This window comes from Poromitra crassiceps (assembly GCF_964638095.1).
Source record: "Poromitra crassiceps genome assembly, chromosome: 20".
NCBI lineage: Eukaryota > Metazoa > Chordata > Actinopteri > Beryciformes > Melamphaidae > Poromitra > Poromitra crassiceps.
Window position 1 is genome coordinate 8845129 of NC_139637.1, and position 27781 is coordinate 8872909.

Below are 27781 nucleotides of genomic sequence, written 5' to 3' on the forward strand. Positions count from 1 at the left end.
GCAGAGAGTCAGCCAGCTCCTCCTGCTTCATTCTCCTCAGGAAGAGCAGTGTGATGTTTAGAAAAGCCTCCTCCTCCTCCCTCGGACACTCTAAGCATTCTGGGTAATCTGGACTCAGAACCAGCTGGACTCTCTTCAGCTCCTTCTTCACAAAAGTGACAATGTTCTGCTCAAGCAGCTGCAACAGAATAACATTTGAATTAAACATTCTGAAAAATAATAATACTACTGTAATAACATCAGATCCACTGGTCTAAAGAGTGCAGCTTGAAGACCTCATCAACCAACAATCTTTATTTTACCAGGCAAGAAGTTAGTTCAGAACAAATTCTTATCTACAATAATGACCAGGAAGTAGGCAAAAGACCTCCTGATGGAACAGGGTTTGGAGAGAAATAGTCTCAACGCCAGACCCATGAGAGTTGTTACGCTGATACACTACGTTACTGCATGCTGCAGATCTCTGTCTGCGTCTGGGACACTCCCCTCAGCCAGCTGGGGACGGAAGTGAACCGTTCACTTGGCCAGTGATTGGCCAGTGGTGGATTCAGTCTCCACCACTCAGTAACGACTTTGCAATCTGCGATCAGACGACACGGGAGTAGTGTCCTCTAGAGAGAGAGTGGCGTCAGCGGAGGACCAAAATGTGAGACTCATTAGCCAATGAACAGCCAGGAATGGGTCTCGCGCTACTTTTGCATGCTAAAATAAAGCTGATAATGTACAATTTGATTCAAGGGGGGAAAAACCCTTTCAGAGTACAACACAAACTGTCTATTTTGCTGCAACTCGGCAGTGCTGCTTAATCCAGGACCTTAATTCCTGGAACTCTTGAGAGTAAAAAACTGGTCCATTGGAGTGAATGGAGATGTCGGGACTCTTCTATCTAAATGGCTCTGCACGGGAGGCGCAGCCCATTTTTCGAACCGCTCTCTCATTGGTCCTAACTCCTATGACCTGTCACTCATTCACCAGCAGTGGCTGTGAAGTGGCACAGACTAATTTGTGTAGTATGCGGAGCGCAGCGATTCAACGTAATATTTGAGTCTTGGGAGAGACAGAAGAAGAAGTCTAGAGGAGAAACAACAACAACAGACTGTTATAAGACCAGAGTAGTTGTTTTGTAATTCAGTAGCTGCAGTAAAATGTGTTGTACATTTACACACCATAAATATGGAGTCTAGGTCTGTTTGAAGCTCCTGGACAGACTGACCACTGGGAACCTCTGACCTCTCCTGGTGGACTCTGGAGAACACATGAAGTATTAGGTCATATAATGTCACACACGCACGCGCACACACACACACAGATACATGTGCACACACACACACACACACACACACACACACACACACAGACACAGACACAGACACACACACACACACACACACACACACACACACACACACACACACACACACACACACACACACAGTGAAATCCACTGTAAATTAGGGATGCACGATATGGAGCCGATACGATAACCGATAAATATCTGCTTCTCCTGGCCGATAACGGATACAATAACCGATAATTATTTCACATCTTTGTATTTAAAGAAATAAGTTCTTAACCTGTATTTTATGCACACCTGGGGTGACAAAAGACAGATGTGTTGAGCAAAGATGGATGATTTAAAAGACTATTCCATAGCTCTGACCTAACCAAATCTAACTGACATCACTACTGTGAACACAAAACAAAGAGCACTTCTGATATAATATTAGGGATGCACGATATATCGGCAATCATATTGGTATCGGCCGATGTTAGTCATTTTTTAACATATCGATATCGGTCCGATGTTGCTTTGTTAATAGCGGTTATCGGTATCAGCAAAATCCTTCACATTGAGATGAAATAATGCAGTAAATCTATGATTTATGGGCTTTTACAAATGTTTTTGAAATAAAGAAATGTATAACTTTTTCAAATTCAGTGTTTACATGTGTTTTTCAGTATGTACAAAATTTTATTATCATAGAAATGTGTTTTTATACAGATCATATCGACATCGGTAAATATCGGTTATCGGCCATAACAGCAATCTTAATATCGGTTATCGGCATCAGCCAAAATTTTCATATCGGTGCATCCCTCTATAATATATATGATTGTTTTAGTAAAGTATCACTCAATTAAACAATACAAAAAATAAAGGCTTTTATTGAACTGAACCGCTTAGTCTGCAGATAAAACACAATGACAAAAGGCAGGCTAGTAATTTAGACTTTTATTGTCATGTTACTGATCTGTTTGAATTTTGCATTGGGACCAGTTCTATTGAAGTGAATGGGGAAGACATGGAAAGATGAAAGATGAAAGAAAAGACACTATGTGATGTTGACAGATTTCTTTTATGTAATGTGTGTGTTTGTTTTCCTTATTATTGGTCTCCAAACAGATGATGGTTCTGTCCAGTTCTGCATATAGCTCAACTCAAAAGTCCCTATTTGGTTTATAGTGGGACTCCTGGTTAGCTTAATAATGTTAGTGGATTGGATTTTGGAGTTCATACTCCCAGAGCTGGAGTAAACCATATAGAATCATCTTTACCTGAAATGAAACGTCCAGGGATTGTGTGTTTAAGTGCTTTGAATACGGGGATGTTTGATCAGTCTGAGTGCCTGAGAGCAGGCCACGCCAGTTGAGCTAGTGTTCGCTAGCCACAGCAGCTAACATGAACACTAATCAAATGCATCCTCGTCAGGTTTGGTTTAACGTAACTTAGAACACGGCTCTCTTGAATACTCGATTCTGATTGGTCAATCAACAAGATTCACCGGTCATTATTTCTCGACAACCGACCGCTGCTCTGCCACACCTGGATTAATCAGTTGATAAGAGCCTTTTGTCTACTACTAATTAGGCCAACCAGTTGCAGCTGTGGTGTCTTGTGTGCCAATTATGAATGAAACCGCTTTGTCGTTGAAAACGCTATTAACACGTTCACTGCCAATGACGAGTTGACTCGTCAAAAAAAAAAAAAAAAAAAAATTGACGGTGGGACGTGGATCAACGCCCCCCACGTCTCCTATAAAAATATTGGAGCCACCGAACGTGTACAACCCATTCCACCGACCCACTAAGTGGCGACAGTGCTCTCCAGACTAGAAAAAGCCGAGCCAAAACTGCAGGGGAACGCGCGAGGAAACCATTCTCATACTGTAAAATGGATTGGCGAAAACGCTTTCGCTTTCGCGCATTATCGCGCTGGGAGCTGGCGGTGGGGGATTGCAAATTTGCATAATAGATTATGCGTGCAACACACTTTGAAACACCGCAGAAAGCCCACAATCGCACGCAGCTTCATTGCAGCTGAGCTCACAACCGAAACGACTCATGCAGACTCGCCCAAAGAGCAGCCGCCAGCAGCCAGGCAGCACAGACAGGCAGAGCCTCGCTTGTGACAAACGCTGCAAAGCCACCAGAGACACACCCACGGAGGGAGGAGTTTGAAGGAGAGGGGGGTTTCCTGCTGCTATGGAGGAAATTACTGTTCAAAACTATTGTTTAGATGTCTGACGTCTTACGCCAAAAATAAATGGTTAAAGTGACTGTTCTATCGAATTTCACTAAAAGCCATTTATCTCAAAATAAATTTTCAGACGCTGAAACCATGCTGTATTCTACTGCTAATGCCTACATAACTACTAACTCTACAAACTAACTCTTTTAGACAGAGAAAGCACACATTCTATTAGTTCTTTTGAGATCATTTGTGTTCACAAAATCTTAGCAGAAAAGAATCCTCGGCTCTTGAAAGATGAGCCAGAATCCTCAAAAAAAAACCTTGGCAGAACCTACCTACAGTATTGAAAAAACGGCTGGCAGTGAATGTGTTAAAAAATCTATTTGAATAATTATTTTTGTCAGATTATTGAATGATTTAGTTGTAGGCCGTGTTCTAAGCGGGATAATGGATAGTGAGCCGGTGATTACTGGAAATAATGACCTTCAGGTGAATGATTAAGCCCTCCGCTACGCGTCGGGCTCAATATCACCTGTCGGTCATTATTTCGCCAGTAATCACCGGCTCACTATCCATTATCCCTTACGTAATGGCCACTCTGAGACTGCTCATACACATGAGGTTACTAACTCTGTCCTCAGCAGCAGCAGCAGCAGCAGTACACAGGATGTACTGCCTCAACCCACCACGAACACAGAGCCACATGATACTCCTAACAGCAGTCCCACTCCTTTGAAACCCTCTACCAAGTTTAGAGGTAAATCCTACTTTATACCTCCCAAGTACAGAAACCCATCTCTGGACATTTATTGTAGACTGGTTGAGAGGGATGTGTCTACTATCTTTAGTAAAAGAAAGGAGTACAAAGTGAGGAATAATCTATCTAAGGAACAACTGGATGAACTTAAGGCTATAAGGGATGATAAAACATTGGTGGTTCAGAGTGCAGATAAGGGGGGTGCTATCGTGGTCCTCAACCGTGACTCATATGACAGGGAAATCCAACAACTCAACAACTCTAAGTTTTACAGAAAGTTGGATCACAACCCCATTTCTGTCTTTAAGACACAGGTTCACAGTCTACTCAACCAGCTCCTTGAAAATAAACTTATCACGAAACCTGAACACGCATTTATGAAAGTTGAGTATCCAATCACACCTGTATTTTACACCCTTCCTAAAATTCATAAATCATTTGTGGACACACCCCCTGGACGCCCCATAATTGCTGCTATGGGTTCCGTCACTGAAAGAATCTCGGCCTTTGTGGATAATTCTCTTCAGCCCTTAGTGACAGCCCTCCCTTCATACACAAGGGAGGAGGACACCCGTAGCACCCAGTGCATCTTGGATCTCATTGAGTGTGTACAGTGTGCTCACATCTAATTATTGTTTATATGGTGCTGATTTCTTTCTTCAGGTGTCAGGAGTGGCCATGGGGTCCAAGTAGCCGCGACACGCAACTCTAAATGGATTCTCCTTTAGAGTTGCGCACGGCTTGCCCTTCTCCGTGGAAGTCAGACCCAAAGCAAGCTCGGCTGGCTTCAAACATGCACGAATCACAAAGACAAAAGTACTCACACGTAGCCACGGGTGTCTTCCCTCACTCCGGTCTGGCAACGATGTTTGTTACCTTTCAGTTTACGAGTACTATGCTTATTTGTGTAGCCGGAAACGGTATCTTTTGCTTTTCAGAGACTCTTCTTCTGGGGGCGTGGCGCTGCTGTGCAGTTGAAACGCGGCCACGCCCCCAGAAGAAGAGTGGAGAAATACATATTCACAGACTTAAAATGACTTTATTTAATAAAGTCAGTGGTGTGACTGAGTGTGAGAGGAATTCAATCAATAGACAATAACATTGGTGTGTTTAAAATGAGATATTCCACTAAATATGGCTAAAACAGATTCAAACATGCAAAAAAGGCAAATTTTTCTTCGCAGCCGGCGGCGTGGGCCCCCCTAAAAGCTTCGCCCCCTCTGGGCTGAGAGGGTCACTCCGCCCCTGAGAAGCGCCACTCTTAAGACCATACCATTTCCAAGGTATGATGGCATTTTGTCCTGATCTTGTTTTCCTTATGTACTTTAACACGTTCAGTGCCAGCGACGCCATATGGCGTCATTAGAAATTTACCGTACAGTGCCAGCGACGCCAAATGGCGTCATAACTCCAAATTGTTTTTTTGACGGGGGGGTGTCGATCTAAGCTTCTTACGTCGCCTCTAACAATATTGTAGCTATTGGAGGTCGATAACCTATTTTACAAACCCATTAGGTGGCGACAGCACTCTCCTGATCAGAGAAAAAGGAGCCAAACACACAGAAATAGTCACTGGGGAAAATGAGGAAATCGCATCGCATCCGTCCGTATGCATCGACGTGCCTCCATAAACGAGCACAACGCCAGCTGTGCCCCCAGCAGCAGCATCCGCTGTCACAACTGAGCACCTCCATGTACGCTGCAACAGCACATTCACATAATCAACCTTATTATTCCGAACTGGAAGCATGCCAGCCCGTGACAAACACACGCGGAACCAAAAAGCTGAATGTCGCGCACCATTCACTGTGTGTGCGCAGCAAACTCAGCAGAGACTGAGAGCCACCAGACACATAAGACACACCCAGGAGGCGTGTGCAGTTGAGGGGGGGGGGGGGGGGGAGCACGCAGAGCAGCATACACTTCACCCAGACAGACCCAGACATCAGAAAATTAGCTTCAGAGTCAGTGATGTGCTTGAAATGTTTAATTTCACAAAAGGCTCATTATCTCAGCTCGTAGAAAAAAAGGGATGTTTTTGCTTCAATCAAGCTATCTTCTCCGGCTCATAACTAAAGAACGGAAAATGGGATCAATAAACTTTTTTTTGCAGGTGATAGAAGAGAGTCTCATCGTTATTTGTGCGTGTTCAGTGTTTACATAGTAATTATTAAAAAAATTATATGACTGTTTTAAAATGCATTGCGGCCTATGTGGCACAGCAAGCAACCTTTTGCCCAAGGGCCGTGGCACTCAAAGTGTTAAGGGCTCCATCTTCCCGACGGCGGTAATTTTGCGTTAGCGCCCGTTTTGCGCTGGAATAGCGCTGTGCAAAGCCCTAATTGTGGGCGTGTCAGCTCGCTGCGCTTCACGTCATCTCCGCGCACATCTCCGTATAGGCGGGTTTATGCCCAAAAGTATTGTGGAGGTGTGGTAATGCCTGTGGCATGTGGTCTCCTACCTAAAGTAATCTAATGTTACACCACAGACCTGTATGGTCCGGAATTATGTAGCCTAATAAAACCATGACAAAGGAATTCTCATTTTTAAATCAAGGTGTGTTTTTTCTGGAATGTAGGCTATAGTTGAAACTCAACGTGGCATTCCGAGGAGAGAAGAGTGTGTGCAGGCGCGAGGAGAGTGACATCCATGCCGTGAGTAAATGTATCCAAGCAAGGACTTCCTGCACTGCACGGAGATGTAGAGACTGTCTGCGCTCAGGCGTACGTCTGCATTTGCGCTAAGACCAGCTATTTCCTGGCGTTAAAATTGAGAGCACCCAAGGCGATTTCTTATTTCTTATAGGTGTTATTGTAAGTCGCTTTGGATAAAAGCGTCTTCCAAATGACGTAATGTAATGTAATGTAATGTAATGCAATTTTTTTCTAACACCAACACCAACATTTTCTGTAACGCCTATTTTGGAACGGGCAACTCCCAAACCTCTCTTTGCGCTCGGCACATACCGACGGTATCTTCCCCACAGCGCTAAATGACACTTGCGCGAGACACATGATAGGGTAGAGGGCCACCGACACGCCCGGGCCACGCCTACACCTGTGTCATCACAGCGCAAAACTGGACGGTGGAGGCAGACGATAGCTTAAGACGCTGGGAAGATAGCAATAAGAGGCGCGCAAACGCAGCACAAACGATAGCGCCGTACAACGATAGGGCCCTAAGGGTCTGATCTATATGTATTTTTACCCTGTATATATATACTTGATGGTTATGTTAACATATTTGTCTACTGTGTGTCTGTTGTTGTGCATCTGTGGCTTTTATGTAACTTTTATGTATCTTTTCTGGATCACATGACGGGTGTATTTAAACATGGCGTCTTTGTAACAATCTTTATGTCTGAGGAAGAGCAGTAGCTCGAAACATCAATGTTGGATGGCTAAATAAAAAGGTAATTGGAGCTCCAGTGATTCACTTTGTACTGTTTTTTGGTTCCTGCACCTGCTTTACGTTTTTTGGAAGTGCGCGACTGCCTCCAATACTTTTTGGTTTAACGTAATGCCAGCTCAGATGCTTCCCCTCAATAGTGCAATAGTGATGTTATTAGGGCTGTCGCGTTAATCGCCTGCCGCTATTTTGTCCCTTCGTCGCACCCGTACTTGTAGTCAAGCTGGTCGCAGCCGTTTCCTGTCTCCTGCCTGTGCAGGCATGGAGGATAAAGACAGCAATATGCTTCTAAATGGCTCATTTTACTTTAAAAAACTCCCAAATGGCACAGTGGACAAGTCAACAGTACGGAATTAAAATATCACCGAAATACATTGAGTTTGAGCTATCACCTAAAAGCTAAGCATACCGGAGCAGCTAGCGGCCAGCTAGCACCCAGCTAGCTAGCGCGAGACTCATCACTCATTCCTTCTTCAGAGTCTCGGATGCGCGGGTCCTCTAACCACTGGGAGGTCGGCTCCAATGGCTTCACGCGATAAACACGTTATCAATACACAGTTTCCAATACCGAGCCATTATTCACATGGAAGTGCCAAAGTTTTTAGCTCAGACACACCCTTCTTTGGCTGTGTCATTTTGGGTTTTGACTGCTCCACAGCGCCGCCGCCGGAAGTATCGGTTCTGGAGCGTGTACTACACTGTTTACAATTGTGCATTTATTTTCTATTCAATATATATTTTGTAGACATTGTTACCTCCTGTCTACATTGCACTTCTATTTAATTGAAAATAAATCTAAAATTCAAGATCACAAAGTACATTTATTTGCATTCATTTGATTCCCAATCACGACACACTGGTAAGAATTATTAATATCTAATTAAAAATGCTTTGAAATGCAAAATAATGGCATTTTAAACATGCGATACAAAGATGTGATTAATCGCGATTTATTTATTTATTTATTTATTTATTTATTTCAGGGACAGTGCAACATTAATGAACATTTGCATGTAAATGTGCCGGATTATAGCCTTAGCTAATTTCCATCCGTAGTCCCTCGACAGGTGAGGTAGAAAAAGTTTAAAAGAAGAAATAGAAAAATTAGTGCATACATAGGGCATACATACACATACAACAATGTAAGTGACACATACATACACATAGGGTAAAGAGGAGAGGAGACATACATATACACGAAGGAGGCATTCAACTTTGCAATTCAAGTGGGCACACACAGACCTTCAATTCCGGTATGCAACACAAATGAAACAAAAACAAGAAACATTAGGGACATTGACCAAGGTGGACATAGGACTTTCAAGGACATACAAAAACAACACATGAAACAGAAGGGTTTAAATGTGGTCGCAGTTTTGATTTGATCTGAGCCATGACTTTAACAGCCCCTTAAAGGTGTGAAAACTGCTACTTTCTCTGACTGACATTGGTAGGCTATTCCATAGTTTGCTACCCCTATAGGACAAAACATTTTGTCCGATAGAGGACCGTCTCAGAGGTAGTTCACAGTCGCCTCTCGACGAGCTTCGCGTGATGTTCTGGGTAGCTCTCCGTTTGATAAAGCATTCTAAAGGAGATGGTGCTAGCCCATGAAGAATTTTATAAATCATACAAGCAATTTTAAATTTTTTATAATTGTCAAAGCTGAGGAGCTTGTACTTTAGAAGTATATTGCAATGATGGTAAGATATAGGTTTCTTATCTAAAATTTTCAGGGCCTTTTTATATAGAGACTCGATGGACTTCAAGGTGGTTACTCCTGTGAAGGACCAGCTCGTGAGGCAGTAGTCTATATGTGCAAAAATCATTGAATGAAGAAAGGTTAGAGCCGCACTGTCAGTCAGAGATGCTCTAATCTGCCTAAAATTGCAGAGATTGAATTTTAGAGTGTTCGATACCTTTTTTATATGACTCTTGAAAGAGAGTGTGGAGTCCAAAGTGAGCCCTAGATACTTAAACTCATCCACAGTTTCTATCTCCACCCCTCCCACAAGGATGTTAAGATGTGGGTTTAAGATGGGTTTTTTCGAGAAAACCATAGCCACTGTTTTCTTGGTGTTTAATGCAAGATAAGATTTTTCGAGCCAGACCTGAATTTGAGTCATGGCTACAGAGAGGGTGTTTGAGGCTTCTTCCATAGTTTTGGATGGAGTGAAGATTACTGCGTCATCTGCGTACATTAAGGTGTTCATACTAGGGCATACATCTGGTAAATCATTAATATAAAGTGAAAATAATATAGGTGCAAAAATGGAACCCTGAGGCAGTCCTGTAGTACATTCTATATAGGGAGATTTAACACCCTTTACCATTACACACTGTTTTCTATCTGAGAGATAGGATTTCATCCACAAGATGGCTGTCGTGGAGAAGTTAAAGTGGGAAAGTTTAGCTAGAAGGGCTTCATGGTTAACAGTATCGAATGCTCTTCTGAGGTCTAGAAATACACAAGACACAAAATTATATTTGTCTAAAAAGCACTTTGTCTTTTCCAAAAAAAGTAAGGTGGCAGACTCTGTTGAGTGATGAGAGCGAAAACCAAATTGCATAGGATGCAGGGGCTTGTGACTATTATTTAAATGATTAATTAATTGATTAGTTATACATTTTTCTATTACTTTGGAAAATATGGGTAGTATACTAATGGGTCTATCATTTTTGGGGTTCGTTTTATGGCCAGATTTGTGTATGGGGCTTACTATGGCTAGCTTCCAAGCTGCCGGAAAGACAGAATTCCTTAATAGACAAATTGATCAAATGCGTGATAGGGCAAATCAGGTTATCTCCATATATTTTCAAAAAGCTACAGTCGAGACCATAGTCGTCTCTAGCTTTAGAGTTATTCAAGTTGCCAATAATTTTGGCTGTTTCAGCTTCAGTGATTTCTTTAAAGGAAAAAATAGGATGTGTATCATTTATCGGACAATAGGAGTCTTGAGTAGAGGGGGGGAAAAGCTGGGCTATCTCCTGAATAGACTCTACGAAGAAGGAGTTCATCTCTGTCGCAACGGTGACAGGGTTGTCAACCAGTTGACCGTTTACAATTAATTCAAGGTCATTTGTGTTCTTTTTATTTATTCTACCAGTTAGTTTATTTATATTTTGCCAGACTTTCTTCCCATTTCCTCTAGCATTTGAGATCAGAGTCATAAAGAAGTTGGCTTTCAGCTTCCGCATTGTTTGTGTAACCTTGTTTCTCATTGAGGTGAAATTTTGCCTGTCTATTATTAATCCAGTTTGTAAAGATTTTTTCAGGAGTAGATCCCTGGCCTTCATTAGTTTTAGGCAGTCACTATTGATCCATGGCAGATTTTCTTTCCTTCTTCTCTGGCTCCCTCTAATGGAGAAGGTATCAATAATTTCCTTGACTTTTGCTATGAGGTATTTTGCATTGATATTTACATCATCACAAGACAATAGATCAGCCCAGGATAATTCTTTTAGGGCAGATTCAACATGTTGATGTTGACTCTTAGGGATTATGCTAAAGCTTGTTTTTTTTTTCGTTTTATCTATGGGTGAATTTACGGGGCATTTTTTGTTTCTATAGTTTTCTATAAAAAAAAATTATATTATGGTCTGAGAGACTGGTCAAGAAGTTTAACGTTTTATGAATTCTGTCTGGTTTATTTGTAAATAGAAGGTCAATTCTGGTTCTGGTCAGGTTTGTGATTCTAGTCGGCTGTTCTATAAGTTGGGTAAAGTTGTGATAGTCAGTGATTTTTTTTAGGTTTTTTCTATTATTTTTTTCATCCCAGTTTACGTTCAGGTCGCCTAATAAAATTAATTCCTTTTTGTGGTCACACATATTGAGCATAGCTTTAAGGTCGTCATAGAAGTTTGCTTTTGCAGAGGGTTTTCTGTAAATACAAATGACTGTAAAAGTCATTTCTGCAGATAGTGAGATATTTACCCCAATGCATTCAATGTTAGTAGCATTAGGCCATTCAATCTGGCTACATTTCAGGTGATCTTTAACATATAGGAGGACACCTCCTCCTCTCCCCTCATCCCTATCTTTTCTAAAAACATTAAAGCCAGGCATTGTTATGGCGGCTTCCGGAGAAGACCGGGATAGCCACGTTTCAGATAAACCTAGGATATCGATGTTGGAATCATTTAACTATAGTTAATCGCAAGATTAATCGCGATTAAGAAAATTAATCGTTTGACAGCCCGAGTTGTTATCATCTGAAACTGTGGAACAGCCACACTGCTGGCAGCCATGTTTGGCTCTAGTGCGCCTGGCACCAGGTGCAGCTGTGACGTCACGAGCTCATGCAAAATGGCCATATTGGAGGATAATGTATCGGTCCGTTAAATATCGTACATTCCTACTGTAAATGCTGCTATGATTATTGGATGTGATGTTTTGAGAGAAGAAACTAAATCAACAGAGTATCATGACTTCTTTCCTCTGTTCAGTAGCTTTGCAAAGCTTTACCTTTGCTCAGTAGACTGCTGTCCATCTTTGAAACTCATAGGATGATTCATAGAAAAGTCACTCTTCATGGACACACAGCTGGGTACAGGGGAGTCTGCTCTCTTCTGCTGGATCCTGCTAAGGATTGATCAAACAGGGTGGTGGCAGTGAACATGTTAGAGAAGCAGGGTTTTGACCAGTAGGTTGCCGGTTTGAATCCCAGTACCAACTTTCAAAGTCAGAGTGAATGATTCTTTCTCCACCCTGTGCAACTACCACCACTCGACCTTGAGCAAAGATCTCAACCCCCAGACGGATCTGGTAGCTGCTCAGTGACCACCAGGGGGCTAGCTCAGGGTTTGACCAAGGGGCAAGCCCACCACCTTTCCCCTGAAGATGCGGAAGTCTTTGTTTAAGCTGTAATTCCTCGAATGGCCACTTGAGGCAGGACTCAGAAGTCCCGTCGTTCCTGTTAAAATGCCCCAACAGTAATTAAACATCTTTACAGCGTGGACCGAAACACGGTTTTGGTCTATAGAGCTAATTTCACCTTTTCATAACAACTGTAGGGGGGTCAATTTTTGCATAACTCAGCCGTTTACATTTAATAAAGGTTTAAGGTTATGCATAATTAAGGGTGTGGCCCGGTTGAGTGACAGGCGGCCATACTGCCACTGGATAGTGCTTTATGGTTAGTTGTTGTCTGAGCTCTGGTCGTGTTTGTGGTGTTGCAGTCTTTTTGTTCATTTGATCCTGCAGCTGTAGCCTTGTCTCCTGCAAACAAAACCTATCTGACACATTTTAATCTCATCTGTTTTGGAGTCTGGTCCGTCTGGTTATGCCAGCGAGCTAATCCAGCTCACGAAGCAGAGACGCAGACCGTACTGACCGGCTGCACTCCTGTGTTAGTTAGCGATAATAACAATACGACGTCCAGTCGGATATTTTCAAAATAAAACGATTCTGCACAAGTATGAAGCACACAGAAACTACAGTATAAAGACAAAGCTGTTGTGAAATGTCTATTTTATCCTCTTTTTTATTTTCTTATGTCATCCTCATCATCATTTTATGTGAAGCACTTTGAACTGCATCTGTGTATGAAATGTGCTATACAAATAAACTTGACTTGACTTGACTATGTCTGTTCAGTAGAATCAAATAATAAACTTGTCTGTTTTCAGTTCTTACCTTTGCTCAGTAGGCTGCTGTCCATCTTTGATATCAGGAGGATGATCCATAGACCGGTCACTCTTCATGGACACACAGCTGGGTACAGGGGAGTCTGCTTTCTTCTGCTGGATCCTGCTAAGGATTGATAAAACAGGGTGGTGGCAGTGAACATGTTAGAGAAGCAGGGTTTTGACCAGTAGGTTGCCGGTTTGAATCCCAGTAACAACTTTGAAAGTCAACTTTGAATATGTAACTCTTTCTCCACCCTGTGAAACTACCAACAATTAGACCTTGAGCAAAGATCTCAACCCCCAGACTGTTCTGGTAGCTGCTCAGTGACCAACAGCAGAAGGCTGTTGTTGTACTGAGGAGCTCTGGTATGAATATATGTAGCTATGGATGTGAGGCAGAGCAATGCTGCAAAAGAAAATATGTTCAGCAAAACCCTTCTGGAATCTGGATAGTTAATTGTAATAAAAGAAGAAATTAAATCAACAGAGTATCATGACTTCTTTCCTCTGTTCAGTAGAATCAAATATACTCATCTGCTTTCCGTTCTTACCTTTGCTCAGTAGACTGCTGTCCATGTTTGAAGTGAAGAGGAGGATCCATAGACCAGTCACTCTTCATGGATACACAGCTGGGTACAGGGGAGGCTGCTCTCTCCTGCTGAACTGGCCTTCAACACAACAGAGACAGACAGAGCTTTGACTCTGGATAATGAAGGGTTAATGATGTCACTGCTGAGCTGTAATGATGTCACTGCTGAGATGTAATGTCACTGCTGAGCTGTAATGATGTCACTGCTGAGCTGTATTTTTTTCTCGATTTTTTATCCCATTTTTATCCCCCATTAGTGCTAACGTAATTTCTTTATCCTGGTTGCTACTCCACCCTCTGCCGATCTGGGGAGAGCCGAAACTGGCTCCATGCTTCCTCCGAGACATGGGCAGTTAGCCAGCCGCTTCTTTTCACCTGACAGAGGAAGCTTCACCGGTAGGACATAGCACGTGGGAGGTTCACGCTATTCCAACAGGTTCCCCTCCCTCTGAACAGGTGCCCTTAACTCATTGAGTGCCAGCCACTTTTGGAGAACGGACGCTCCCAGTGCCAGAGTTTCAGAGCGTTTTCAGTGATTTCTCGAGGCCCACAGAATATTGTGTGATATTACTATGTAAACACCGAACACGCACAAAGAACGATGAGACTCTCTTCTATCATCTGCAAAAAAAAGTTTATTGATACCATTTTCCGTTCTTTAGTTATGAGCCGGAGAAGATAGGTTGTTTTGAGCAAAAAGACACGTTTCAATTTAGAATCTGAGATATTCAGCCTTTTGTGAAAGGAAGCATTTCAAGCACATCATTGACTCTGAAGCTAATATTTTCTAATGTGACACCTCAAAAATAATTTCCTTCAATAAAAGAGTGAAAACAAAGGAATTTTGTTTGGCCAAATAATATTTTTTAGCTGCAACCAGCAGCACTGGCCCCTGCGTGCGCAGACCCTACACCTTCTTGCTGGTCTTGATTTACTGCTGGTGGGCATCAGATAGCCTATTCTAGCTTGTTTGCCTGTCTCTGTGCATCAGCCTGCTGCTGCCTGGGTCTGTGTCAATGGTTGTATGCTGTAGTGCCCTGCGTGCCCCACCCCCCTCCTCCTCCTCCTCCTCCTCCGAGTGGAGTCCGAGTGGGAGTGTCTCTCTGGGGCTCTGCTGCGAGTGCGTTTGCTCTGCACTGAAAAGTCCGCTGCACCCCGCTTTTTCACAGCCTGTCGCCCGCTCCCAGCTGAGAATAATGTAACTTTTCAGAAAGAGGCTGGTGTCGGCAACTAAATCATATGGAGGGGCTATCGCAGCGGACACGGATGGGGCTCAATTGTGGCTGCAGATGACTGCTGTTCACAGGCACAGCTAACGTTATGCTTCACGCATATCGATGCGATTTCCGTTTCCCCATTACTTCTTCTCTCTTTTTTCCTCGCCTTTCTCTAATCTGGAAAGCACTGTCGCCACCTAATGGGTCCCTAAAATAGCTTTTACACATTCAACAGCCACCATACTTTCACAGGAGATGGATCTGGCTTTGATGCATGTCCCACCGTCAAAAAACGCAATTGACGAACATACTCGTCCTTGGCACTCTACGTTACTAAACCAATTGACGAACATACTCGTCCATGGCACTCAATGAGTTAACGACCAGAGGAGGAACCACATTAGCAACCAGGATATTGCATGTTTTTGTGAAGGGGGTTCCTATATGAGGGAAACCCAGCAAACTCCACACAGAAGGGCCCTTTTGACGACCCCACCCGGGCGGTGGGCACTCGAGGACATGCGGACGGGCACACATTCCTTCAGCGTTCACATCGTCCCAGGTGGGAATCAAACCCACGACCTTCGAGCTGTGAGGCGATAGCGCTTACCACTACACCACCGTACCTCCCACATCTGGATAGTTAATTGTAATAAAAGAAGAAACTAAATCAACAGAGTATCATGACTTATTTCCTCTGTTCAGTAGAATCAAATAAACTCATCTGCTTTCCGTTCTTACCTTTGCTCAGTAGACTGCTGTCCATGTTTGAAGTGATGAGGAGGATCCATAGACCAGTCACTCTTCATGGACACACAGCTGGGTACAGGGGAGTCTGCTCTCTCCTGCTGGACTGGCCTTCAACACAACAGAAACAGACAGAGCTTTGACTCTGGATAATGAAGGGTTAATGATGTCACTGCTGAGCTGTATTGATGTCACTGCTGAGCTGTAATGATGTCACTGCTGTCACTGCTGAGATGTAATGATGTCAGTGCTGAGCTGTAATGATGTCACTGCTGCGCTGTAATGATGTCACTGCTGAGCTGTAATGATGTCACTGCTGAGTTGTAATGATGTCACTGCTAAGCTGTAATGATGTCACTGCTGAGCTGTAATGATGTCACTGCTGAGCTGTAATGATGTCACTGCTGTGCTGTAATGATGTCACTGCTGTGCTGTAATGATGTCACTGCTTAGCTGTGAGATAGAGAACAGTTATGTCATCTTACCTCTTAGCTTTGGTCCGGCTGTCATGTTCCTCAGACAGAGAGAGCCCCTCCTCTCTCTCCTCACACTGACTCATAGTGGAGCCAACAACACCTTAACACAAACACACCAACATGCTGTTAGCTGCACTCAGTCATTACTACAAGCTGTTATTACAGGATACATTTACAAAAACATACACAGCTAACTTCAGCTAGCTAATTTCATTGGTAAAATAGCTGTTGAATTCAACATATTGCTATAATCAGAGCGAAATATAAACAATATAAACACATATTGCATAATTGCACCTCAAATTAGGTCAAAAAACACTTTGATGATGTCAACTCGGACAGACTGGAGATCTGAAATGATACCCGAATTTCTGACATGTAATTCCGACCTCGACAAGCGTTCAAATCATTTTTTACAGGTCAAAACTAATTTTTCCAGTGTTCCAAGTTGTCTTGAATGCGGTATTAGACTCGGGGGATTGGCAGCCATCTTGGATTTGAGGTCAAACTTGACTTCCCTCCACATCTGAAAATAAACCTTATGGTAGGATATTCACTCACTACGTGAGAAATGTCATGCTTTTCTCAAAAAGTGCACAACTGTTATGAGCACATTTGAACATTAGACCCATGGGATCAGCGGCCATCTTGGATTTGAGGTGAAATCTTACTTCCCTTCCCTCCACATCTGAAAATAAGCATTATGGTATTCAATAACTATGTGAGAAATGTCATGCTTCTCTAAAAACAAAACAGTGCAAAATTATTGTGGTTATCCACTGTCCTATTTTTATTTACCTTCAACTACCAACCAACTCTTTTTTGTGGCAATTTCATCTCCATATTTGCAACAGTCAAATGTTTAGCTGAGCATCGATTACATCTCAGCCTGTCCCGGAGGAGGGTCCCCAGTTGGGCTCTATGTTTGGCCTCTAAGCTGCATCGGCCCTCACAAGGTTCCTCCTCTCCTTTAAGGTGAGGCAATCCAGGGGCTATAAGGTTTTCTTATGGCCGTGGGGTTGTGGGGTTGTTGGGTTGTGGGGGTACTTCTCTGCCTGGGCTCCACTTCTCATATGTTTGTGGGAGGGGGGGTGGGGACTGGGGTAGTCGGTGCCGGGGTAGCTCAGAGTGGTTTAGGTTAGCAAAGAGACTAGACAGATCAAATTTGTATGTGAGGGAGAAAAGATTAGACCAATTAAGGTCAGGCACAAGTTAGGGCAGCTAAGTGTAGGTGGAGCCTGGGAAATGAGGGTTGACTTGAATGAACAGCTACCGGTAGTCATCCCAGCATATATAGTTAGCACCCGGCTACGTCCGGACTTGTTACTGTGGTCTGAGGTAGAGAAGAGAGTTTATTTTATCGAACTCACAGTCCCGTGGGAAGATCGAGTTGAGGAGGCTTATGAGCGCAAGAAAGCTAGGTATGCTGAAATGGCAGCAGAGGCAGAGCAGCTGCTCCTAGTTCTAGGAAGGTTCCTAGTAGAGGATGGGTCAAATGCAGAGGATGAATTTCCCCAAGGGGATAAATAAAGGATAACTTAACTTTAACTTAACTTAGGTTGGAGGGCTCGAGTGCGCCCTGTAGAGGTGGGCTGCCGTGGTTTTGTGGCAAAGTCCGTTATTGCCTTACTAACTGAGTTGGGCATTCGGGGACGGAGCCTGAAACTTGCGGTTAGCAACATGTCTCGGGCAACAGAACGAGCAAGTGAATGGCTGTGGATAAGGAGGAAACATGCTAGCTGGGGAGCTCGCTAAAGTCAGATTTATTGTTTGTTGTTGGTCATGATTAACGGTCCGCATCAACAGGGCAGAATCATTGACAGTGGTGGTGTAGTTAGGGATTGTTTGTTGTTGGTCATGATTGACGGTCCGCATCAACAGGGCTGAATCATTGACAGTGGTGGTGTAGTCAGGAATGTCATACCGAACCGACCTGGATAGCTAGGTTTAGATAGTGAGGTAATATGCAGTTGTGCGGTGGTAGCATGGAGGGGGGTGTTTCCAGGACGCTGGATTACACCGTTAAGCCTTCTTGAGGTGTCGTGGGCCTAACTTAACGAAACGTCGGTGAAGGAAGGTGCCCACTTGAAAACCCCAATGACATGCTTCATACTGCTGTTGGCTAGGGTAGGTAACTGGTGATTTGTGTCTTGTTTATTAGTTTGTTAGCCTGTTTTATTCTGGATTGGGCTTCTAAATGTGTTTTTCCTCGGATTTTGGCACAAGGGATAGTAACATCTTGTCCTGTGTATTAATTAATTAATAGGCTGCAGATTAGCCGTGATCGTATAGTGTTCAGGCTAAGATTAGACTAGATTAGAGGTGGTCAGGACAGGGCAGACTAGGCGGTAGATTAGTTAGATTTCTTCTGTGCTAGTTAGTTCTGGTTAAGGTTAGACTAGTCAGAATGTCTACAGCTGACTGATTGAGTAGCAGCCGTGCCAAAGGACGATAATCCAGTACAATCGTTTGTCGTCTATTCAGTGACATCATAACGCCAGGTAATTATAATATATGATAATATGATAATTGGAGTACCAAATTTTAATTTTGCTTAATATATGACCCATATTGTGATATACATTATGTTTCTAAATTTTAAACTGACCACTGTGAATATTCGTGATACTGATTTCAACCATATCGCCCAGCCCCAGACAGTATACCCTGTCTATTCTGCTCTCTCTCAGCTATGTATTTATCTATGTGTTTGCCAGTGTAGGAATTTAGCCAGGGGCCACACACACACACACACACACACACACACACACACACACACACACAGGGCAAAAATGCCCCCAAGAAATCTCAGATTAATTCCCCTAAAAAACATGATCATGAGGCAAAAATTGCCCCCAATATTTTGACAATTGTATTTTCATTCAATAGATTTAAATCACATCTGTATCACACACTCAGCACCTGCAAGCTGGATGCCAGAAGACAACGATGAAGAACACACACAAACAGCGCTGTTGTTCACACTACACTTTAGCAACTTTATGCATTAATTACTATTTTTAAAGTGCCCCCAAAATGTTGTTAAAGCCCCCAATTTTTAGACCGTGAGGTCATTATATTATATACTATATAATTAAATGACGAGTGAGAATAGATCCTTTTCACGTGGGCCATTTTGTGTGAAAAGGCAGAATAAACACAGGTGCAAGCAAAACACTAATGAGGGTTTCCAAATTCCAATCAAAAGTTTGAAACCCTCATTAGTGTTTTGCTTGCACCTGTGTTTACCCTGCCTTTTCGACACAAAATGGGCCCCGTGAGAAGGGTCTATGAGAGTGCATCTAAAATCTGTCTGACGTCACAGTCTGCAATATCAAAATGGTTTCTGACTGAAGAGCGACATGTGACAAGAAGTTATTCCATTTTACAAGAGATGATATAGCAATTAGGCTAACTGACAGCAAACTCACAGGAGTCCATCAAAAGTCACTTCAGACTGAGCTTGAACCACAATCAACTAGTTTCCTTTGGAAATTTTGTAGCCTTTTGGGGGAATTTGAGCGCGCGCCCATTGTTCTAATTGTGTTCACTGTAATGCTATGATCAGATGTGAGTTTCTTATACATCCACACTGGAAAAACTTTTTTTTTTCTTTTTTCTCAAGAGTAGGATTTATTCTAAAACCAACATTTGTTGTCTATCTTTTAGAGAGAGAGAGAGAGAGAGAAGACAGACTGCTTATTCTCCATTGTCAGTTCTAGGTGTGTTCATTTGATATGACGGTGCGCGCGCGGCGGCCTCATAACTTCGGGGTAAACAAGTCTAGTTTTGAATCTAGAGTTTTTTTTACACGGAGAAAACTCTTTTTAGTCTAAATAAGCAAAAAGGCTAACAGTTTTAACGGTGTTAACAGTCTCATTAAAGAGTCAAGTTAGAGTAAAAGTGTCAGTAAAGTGCTGTTACAATAGCCTACCTACCTTTACCTGGAGAAAATAATCTGCGCCACACCGAACAAGGAAATGATTAGAGAGAGAGAGAGAGAGAGACAGAGAGAGAGAGAGAGAGAGAGAGAGAGAGCAGGATTGAGCCGGATTTTTTGCTCCAGCAGGAATTGCACTTCCGGTTTAGTGATTTTGCCTTCAAAGTTTTTTTTTACCATAAAAATTGAAGTAGAAATTGAACTACCGGTATGTCCAACATAATGAACATGAGAACACTAAGATGAACCTCTAGTTGTGTTATTTCTTGAAATGCTTTCTACAATAGCAAAATGATCAGCGTGACGTCACTTCCCACCCAGAAATGCGGAACCCCACGGCAGTCAATAGTATGAGTTGTGCCAAACAAACATTATCTCAAAAACTATAGGCCTACATCACATCGCTTTGACATTCTGAGTGAGAGCAGAAGTAGCTCAAGAGTTTGATGTAGGCTATAATATATGTCTTGTTAAAGTTGTGAACTGTCGCAGTTTTTAAAATGTAAACAGAGTTGGTCGGCTAGACAAGACATCAGACATCAGCGCTGGAATTGCCAGTTGCCGTGTTTTGCTCTGACGTGGGCCTTGTTCGACCAATCACAGCTGACAGATCGGGTTGTGTTCCTAAAGAGAAGTGACAGCTGTTGTCCAGCAGAGGGCACGCGAGGACAGGACACCCGAGTGTTTACTTCAGGGACGTCATATCAAGATGTGTGGCTCTTGTAAAACGCCCTTAGTGTTTTGTAACAGTTTTGTTGCAGTGAGTAGCGTTACGTGTAAACTACCCTTTAAGTATAAATTCGGAGCGCGAAGTAAGTGCATTTTAATCATTTACATATTTTTACAATGTTGTATTGTATGAGGAATAACTGTGTGCGACACTGACACTCCATGCATGTCTTGTTCTACTTTATGAACCAGTAAACGTGCTGCTCTTGGACATCTAGACGTCTGTTGTTATTATTGTTGCAGGCAGGCAGGCAGGCAGGCAGCAGCCAGTATGTCCGCGGTGCCCACAGTCAGACTGGCCGGTGGTCTGGAGATCTGCCGGGTGCTGAACGGCATGTGGCAGGTGTCCGGGGGGCACGGAGCGGTGGACGAGGCCAGAGCAGGTGACACAACACACAGGACTTTACCCCCGGGCTCCGGGGTCCATATCATATCATCAGGGACATTTGAGACTGAGAGAGGTGTAGTCAAGAGTCAAGACAGAATGACAGGGCCCGGGGAGACAATGTGGAAGTTAAGGAATCACTTTACAGGAACATAGCAGAATGTCTTGTGCTTTTTGGACATATTTATAGCATTATGTTGCTTTTCATATGGTTTAATTCAATGTATATTGATAGTCTCTTTCAGGTGTTGTCACTGGCAGTGTGTAACCAGTGACAACACAGTCCTGAAGGCGGCCATCATGGCCACTTCACATCCAGTGATCCGATGAAGCAACATTACAGCAGGAAGGAAAAGCATTCCACATTGATATTGACATTTTATATCCAGGGCAATGCATTGTGGGAATCCTCTAGGTTCATTCATAGATAGATTTATTTGATGATCTGTTTAAAAAAAAAAGCCATACATTAAATGTACATGCAATTTTAAAAAAAGGCATCAAGGATAACACAAAAGTACATAAAAACTTAATTCCGTTGTGGTCCTTGCTCTTAGACATATTAAATATACAGACATTGCACCACACATACTGTAGTTTCATAATAAAATCTGGCTATCTAGTACTAAAACATTACAGCATAACAAAAGAAGACTAATTAATACAACACGCCATTTCTGCCTATAGTCCCTTACTCATTATGTCTGTTTGTACAGTACCACGGGATACAAGCACACATATTTGAAACTTATAGTTTTCTGTGAAACTAGATGAATCTCCCTGATGTGGTCTCTCTCTCTCTCTCTCTAGTTGAAGCCATGCAGGCCTATGTAGATGCTGGCCTGACCACATTTGACATGGCAGACCATTATGGGCCTGCAGAGGAGATATTTGGACAATTCAACAGCCAGGTACACTAACACACACACACACACACACACACACACACACACACGCACACGCACACGCACACACACACACACACACACACACACACACACACACACACACACACACACACACACACACAGAGACTCTCTCTCTCTCTCATTTGATTTTGCACAAGCTTTAACTGAAAATTTTTATTGTAAAACATATAGTACCATAGTCAATTATACATTCACATTTTAGATATTAAATTGATTGACTTATTGATTGATTGCTTGACGTACCCAGGGAGTCAAGGACATACAGAAATGGCAGAATAAGTTTAAATCTCATATCTACATTACAAATTGAATAGTGCCAATGCTGAATAATTCTCCTACTTGTTGTTATACCCAAATACATCATTTCTATCACTTATATTTCAAGTTGAATTGATTTCTTTACCCGGCATTTGGAATCACTTCTTTATCTCATCGTCATAGTGACTACAAAAATGATAAATGTCTAATGGTGGAAATTCCAGATACGGATCATCACACAAATCAAATAAATTCTTCCTTGGCCCAAGGTCGATCTGTCCACCATTTTTCATGGAAATCTATTCATACATTTTTAGATATCCTGCTGAAATACATGTAAAGGCAAACTAAGGAACAAACAGGGTCAAAACCTTCTTGGTGGATGTCAAAATAAAGTGCAACGGTCAGAAACGAGCCAATGTCATTCAAAGTCTTTCTAATTTGTACTAGTCCTTGTCTGATCCATAGCTGAAGTCCAAATCCTCTGGGAGTCCCACCCCGGCTCTGCAGGGACTGACCAAATGGGTGCCAAGAGCAGGTGGATGGCTTCCGATGGATCGCAAGATGAGCTGGGGAGAAATAGGTTTTAACCCCGTCATGTTTTACAGTGGACATATTTCCATCCACTAGAGAGCAGTGTGTGTCTTTTTAAAGATGACCTCCCTCATCTGGGTCTTATGACTGAAGGAGGCTCTACTCACTACACCACCTTCTTAAATCAAATCATTTCATTTCTCAGAAGCTTCAAAGTGTTTTGTGGACGTCTGACTGAAGGTTTTATTTTGAAAGCTTTAATTGAGCTTGGAGTTTGAACCGTGCAGCAGGCCTTGAAGCGTCCCTCTGTGCTCAGGTGGTGGAGACGGCTGTGCGGCGCTCCATGGCTCGCATGCAGGTGGACAGTCTGGACTGTCTTCAGTTCCACTGGTGGAAGTATGGAGACAAGAGATACCTGGACGTTCTGGGACACCTGTCTGACCTGCAGCAGGAGGGACTCATACGTATGTTTACTGCACTGAACACACACACACACACACACACACACACACACACACACACACACACACACACACACACACACACACTTAAACAAAAGAGAGACAAAAGATAGCTCAACACCTTTCTGACCTCGCTATCTCTATGGACATATTCTGGGATAAACCCTCCCCTGCTCTACTCTGCTCTCCCATTGGAGGCATCGGTTTCAGTGGCAGCCGGATGTCAGAAGCTCTGTCATTGGCTCCGACCATGTCAATCAGAGCGGCTTCTGCTCCCTCCTCCCTGTGTGTTGCTGTAAATAGTGCCCTGCCGCCTCAGGGAAAACAACAACGCTAACTAGCTAGCAAGCTAACGGCAGAAACCTACACGCTAGCTCATTGCTACACGTGGAAAACGGCAAGTTGGATTGTTTGAAACTATTTTCCAAGGGCACTGCCGCTAAGCGCCGCCCATCGCAATCCCACTATGGAGACCTGCGGCGCCAGACTCCTCGGACGGAAGGGAGAGGAGGCTGGCCAGCGAGACTAGTGGCTAAGTGACCTGTTCTATGATCCCAGATCAGTGTTTTTATTGAGACTTTTCCATCTTCCATCTGGTTCCTGTGTCAGGAGAGCTGGCCCTCACCAACTTTGACACTCAGAGACTGGAGGAGATCACCAGCAGAGGCATCCGCATCTCTAGCAACCAGGTACCACTACCTTCAGGCCGTATACCTCTTTTAGACACTATAATATACTAACTACTATAGACTCCATCTCTGTCTGTCTGTCTCTCTCTCTCTCTCATTCTCTCACTAACACACATATGACTGTATGGACCGTGTACATGTCTGTGTCTGTCCTGCAGGTCCAGTACTCATGGCTGTGTCTGTCCTGCAGGTCCAGTACTCATGACTGTGTCTGTCCTGCAGGTCCAGTACTCATGGCTGTGTCTGTCCTGCAGGTCCAGTACTCATGTCTGTGTCTGTCCTGCAGGTCCAGTACTCCCTGATCGACCAGCGACCAGCAGCGAGGATGGAGGAATTCTGTCTGGCAAACAACATCCAGCTCCTGACCTACGGCACTCTGGGTTAGATACACTCTGGGTTAGATACACTCTGGGTTAGATACTCTGGGTTAGATACTCTGGGTTAGATACTCTGGGTTAGATACTCTGGGTTAGATACACTCTGGGTTAGATACTCTGGGTTAGATACTCTGGGTTAGATACTCTGGGTTAGATACTCTCTGGGTTAGATACTCTCTGGGTTAGATACACTCTGGGTTAGATACTCTGGGTTAGATACTCTGGGTTAGATAACACTCTGGGTTAGATACTCTCTGGGTTAGATACTCTCTGGGTTAGATACACTCTGGGTTAGATAACACTCTGGGTTAGATACACTCTGGGTTAGATACTCTGGGTTAGATACACTCTGGGTTAGATACACTCTGGGTTAGATACACTCTGGGTTAGATAACACTCTGGGTTAGATACACTCTGGGTTAGATACTCTGGGTTAGATACTCTGGGTTAGACACACTCTGGGTTAGATACACTCTGGGTTAGATACTCTGGGTTAGACACACTCTGGGTTAGATACACTCTGGGTTAGATACTTAAGCAATATATCACGAGAGCAAGTGTGTTGTGGTGAATATATCAGTTGTTATCCCACGAGGCCGCAGGCCGAGTGGGATAACAACTGAGCAGGGGGATATATTCCACAACACACGCTGCTCGAGTGCTATATTGCTTTTATAAAAGGGTTCCAAGTATAATAATATAATAATAATAACACTATAAGTCCGACTGGCATGGTATTCTGAGAGTCAGTTGAAACACTACTGTAAGGCGGGACCTCTAGCAAGAAGATAGACGTGCGGGTGATTTGATTGGATCGTTCTGGAGACTGAAGTTGACATTGGCCAATCCTGGCGCTTGGCTGAGAGCTTTCTGGAAACCCAGGCAGCTCGAGCGCAGCGTTGCATTCTCAGGGCTTGCCCGACACCAACTAACGTTACGGGGTTAAATGCGGGGTTAAATGCGGAGTTAACAGCCTTTCTTTTGCAAAGAAGACATTAGCCCGCATCTATTCTTGTACAAAACATCATTTTCTGCGAAGTATTAGTAAAGTTATAAGCGAAGATCGATTCACAAGGATCTGACAGCTGTCTCCGCCATTTTTTTTTTTCTACGTTGTCATTTGAGGTAAGCCTTATTATTACTCTCTTAGTAAGAGAGTTGCCATGGCAACCAATAACCCATGGCCATGGGTTATTGAACTCGGTTACTGGAATTATACAATGGCTGTGAACCAATCAGATTGCTTGATTTGAGAGAGCCATTTTATAATCTGGGTTAGATACTCTGGGTTAGATAACACTCTGGGTTAGATACTCTGGGTTAGATACTCTGGGTTAGATACTCTGGGTTAGATACTCTGGGTTAGATACTCTGGGTTAGATACTCTGGGTTAGATACACTCTGGGTTAGATACACTCTGGGTTAGATACACTCTGGGTTAGATAACACTCTGGGTTAGATAACACTCTGGGTTAGATACACTCTGGGTTAGATACTCTGGGTTAGATACTCTGGGTTAGATACTCTGGGTTAGACACACTCTGGGTTAGATACTCTGGGTTAGATACTCTGGGTTAGATACTCTGGGTTAGATAACACTCTGGGTTAGATACTCTGGGTTAGATACTCTGGGTTAGATACTCTGGGTTAGATAACACTCTGGGTTAGATAACACTCTGGGTTAGATAACACTCTGGGTTAGATACTCTGGGTTAGATACACTCTGGGTTAGATACTCTGGGTTAGATACTCTGGGTTAGATACACTCTGGGTTAGATACACTCTGGGTTAGATACTCTGGGTTAGATACTCTGGGTTAGACACACTCTGGGTTAGACACACTCTGGGTTCTGGGTTAGATACTCTCTGGGTTAGATACTCTGGGTTAGATACTCTGGGTTAGATACACTCTGGGTTAGATACACTCTGGGTTAGATACTCTGGGTTAGATACACTCTGGGTTAGATACACTCTGGGTTAGATACTCTGGGTTAGATACTCTGGGTTAGATACACTCTGGGTTAGATACACTCTGGGTTAGATACTCTGGGTTAGATACTCTGGGTTAGATACTCTGGGTTAGATACACTCTGGGTTAGATACACTCTGGGTTAGATACTCTGGGTTAGATACTCTGGGTTAGACACACTCTGGGTTAGATACTCTGGGTTAGATACAGCACATTGACTTCAAGCCAATCATATTTGACCCTACTATATTTACCCATCGGTTGTATTACTCATATTAAACACATACGTGTCACTCAAGTGGAACAATTACAAGGAAGAAGTTGATTTGATGTTTTATGATGTAAAAGCAGTGAGCATATGAACTATCCTGCTGGGTTATAGTTATCCTGCTGGGTTATAGTTATCCTGCTGGGTTATAGTTATCCTGCTGGGTTATAGTTATCCTGCTGGGTTATAGTTATCCTGCTGGGTTATAGTTATCCTGCTGGGTTATAGTTATCCTGCTGGGTTATAGTTAGGGTTAGTGGGGTAAAGAAGTAAAATGGTGGGTTTCTAAGATGGAGTCGCTCCAATGGTGATGACACATCCCCTCTCCGTGCCGCCTCCCCCTTCACCCTCCCCCTTCACACCCCCCCCCCTCCCGTCATCTTCACTCCTTCACTCCCTCTCCTCCCCCTCTCTCCCTGCTCTCTCCTCCCTCTCTCTCCTCCCCCTCTCTCCCTGCCCTCTCCTCCCTCTCTCTCCCTCTCTCTCTCTCCCCTTTCCTCCCCCTCTCTCCCTCTCTCTCCCTGCCCTCTCCTCTCAGCTGGAGGTCTGCTGTCAGAGCGTTATCTGGGGAAGGCGGAGCCTAAGTCAGAGGCGGAGCTGGACACCTCCTCTCTCTCCAAGTACAAGAAGATGATCGACGCGTGGGGCGGCTGGAGCCTCTTCCAGGAGCTCCTCGTCACCTTGGAGACGGTCGCCAAGCGACGCGGCTGCTCGATGGCGTCCGTGGCGACGCGCTGCATCCTGGACCGGCCGGCGGTGGGCGGGGTCATCGTGGGCTGTCGTCTGGGGGTGGCGGGGGCGGGGCAACACATCGCCGACAGCCTGCGCAGCTGCAGCCCCGAGCTCCGGCTGACGGAGGACGACCTGGCCGCCCTGCAGGCCGTGACGCGGCGCTCCAGCGACCTGATGGCGCTCATCGGGGACTGTGGGGACGAGTACAGGCGCTAA

At 43.7% G+C, this 27781-nt stretch overlaps 2 protein-coding genes across 2 annotated transcripts in view; one reads left to right on the top strand and one right to left on the bottom strand.

Annotated features, from left to right (window-relative positions):
* LOC310794838 (NLR family CARD domain-containing protein 3-like) overlaps positions 1 to 13841 on the bottom strand; it is a gene marked incomplete at its 5' end in the record, with an annotated part of 36910 nt that extends 23069 nt beyond the window's left edge. The window contains 2 exons of the mRNA XM_083656891.1: positions 1231 to 1245; positions 13817 to 13841. Of these exons, the coding sequence (XP_083513017.1) occupies positions 1231 to 1245; positions 13817 to 13841 (40 nt within the window). The remainder of the gene's footprint in view (positions 1 to 1230; positions 1246 to 13816) is intronic.
* A 7393-nt stretch (positions 13842 to 21234) lies between these two features.
* LOC310794839 (putative oxidoreductase YccK) lies at positions 21235 to 27781 on the top strand (the record flags this gene model as incomplete). The annotated part of the gene is made up of 7 exons (XM_083656892.1): positions 21235 to 21346; positions 22159 to 22259; positions 23004 to 23099; positions 23386 to 23533; positions 24140 to 24219; positions 24506 to 24599; positions 27372 to 27781. The coding sequence occupies 7 exons, from the start codon at positions 21235 to 21237 to the stop codon at positions 27779 to 27781; spliced, it is 1041 nt and encodes a 346-aa protein (XP_083513018.1).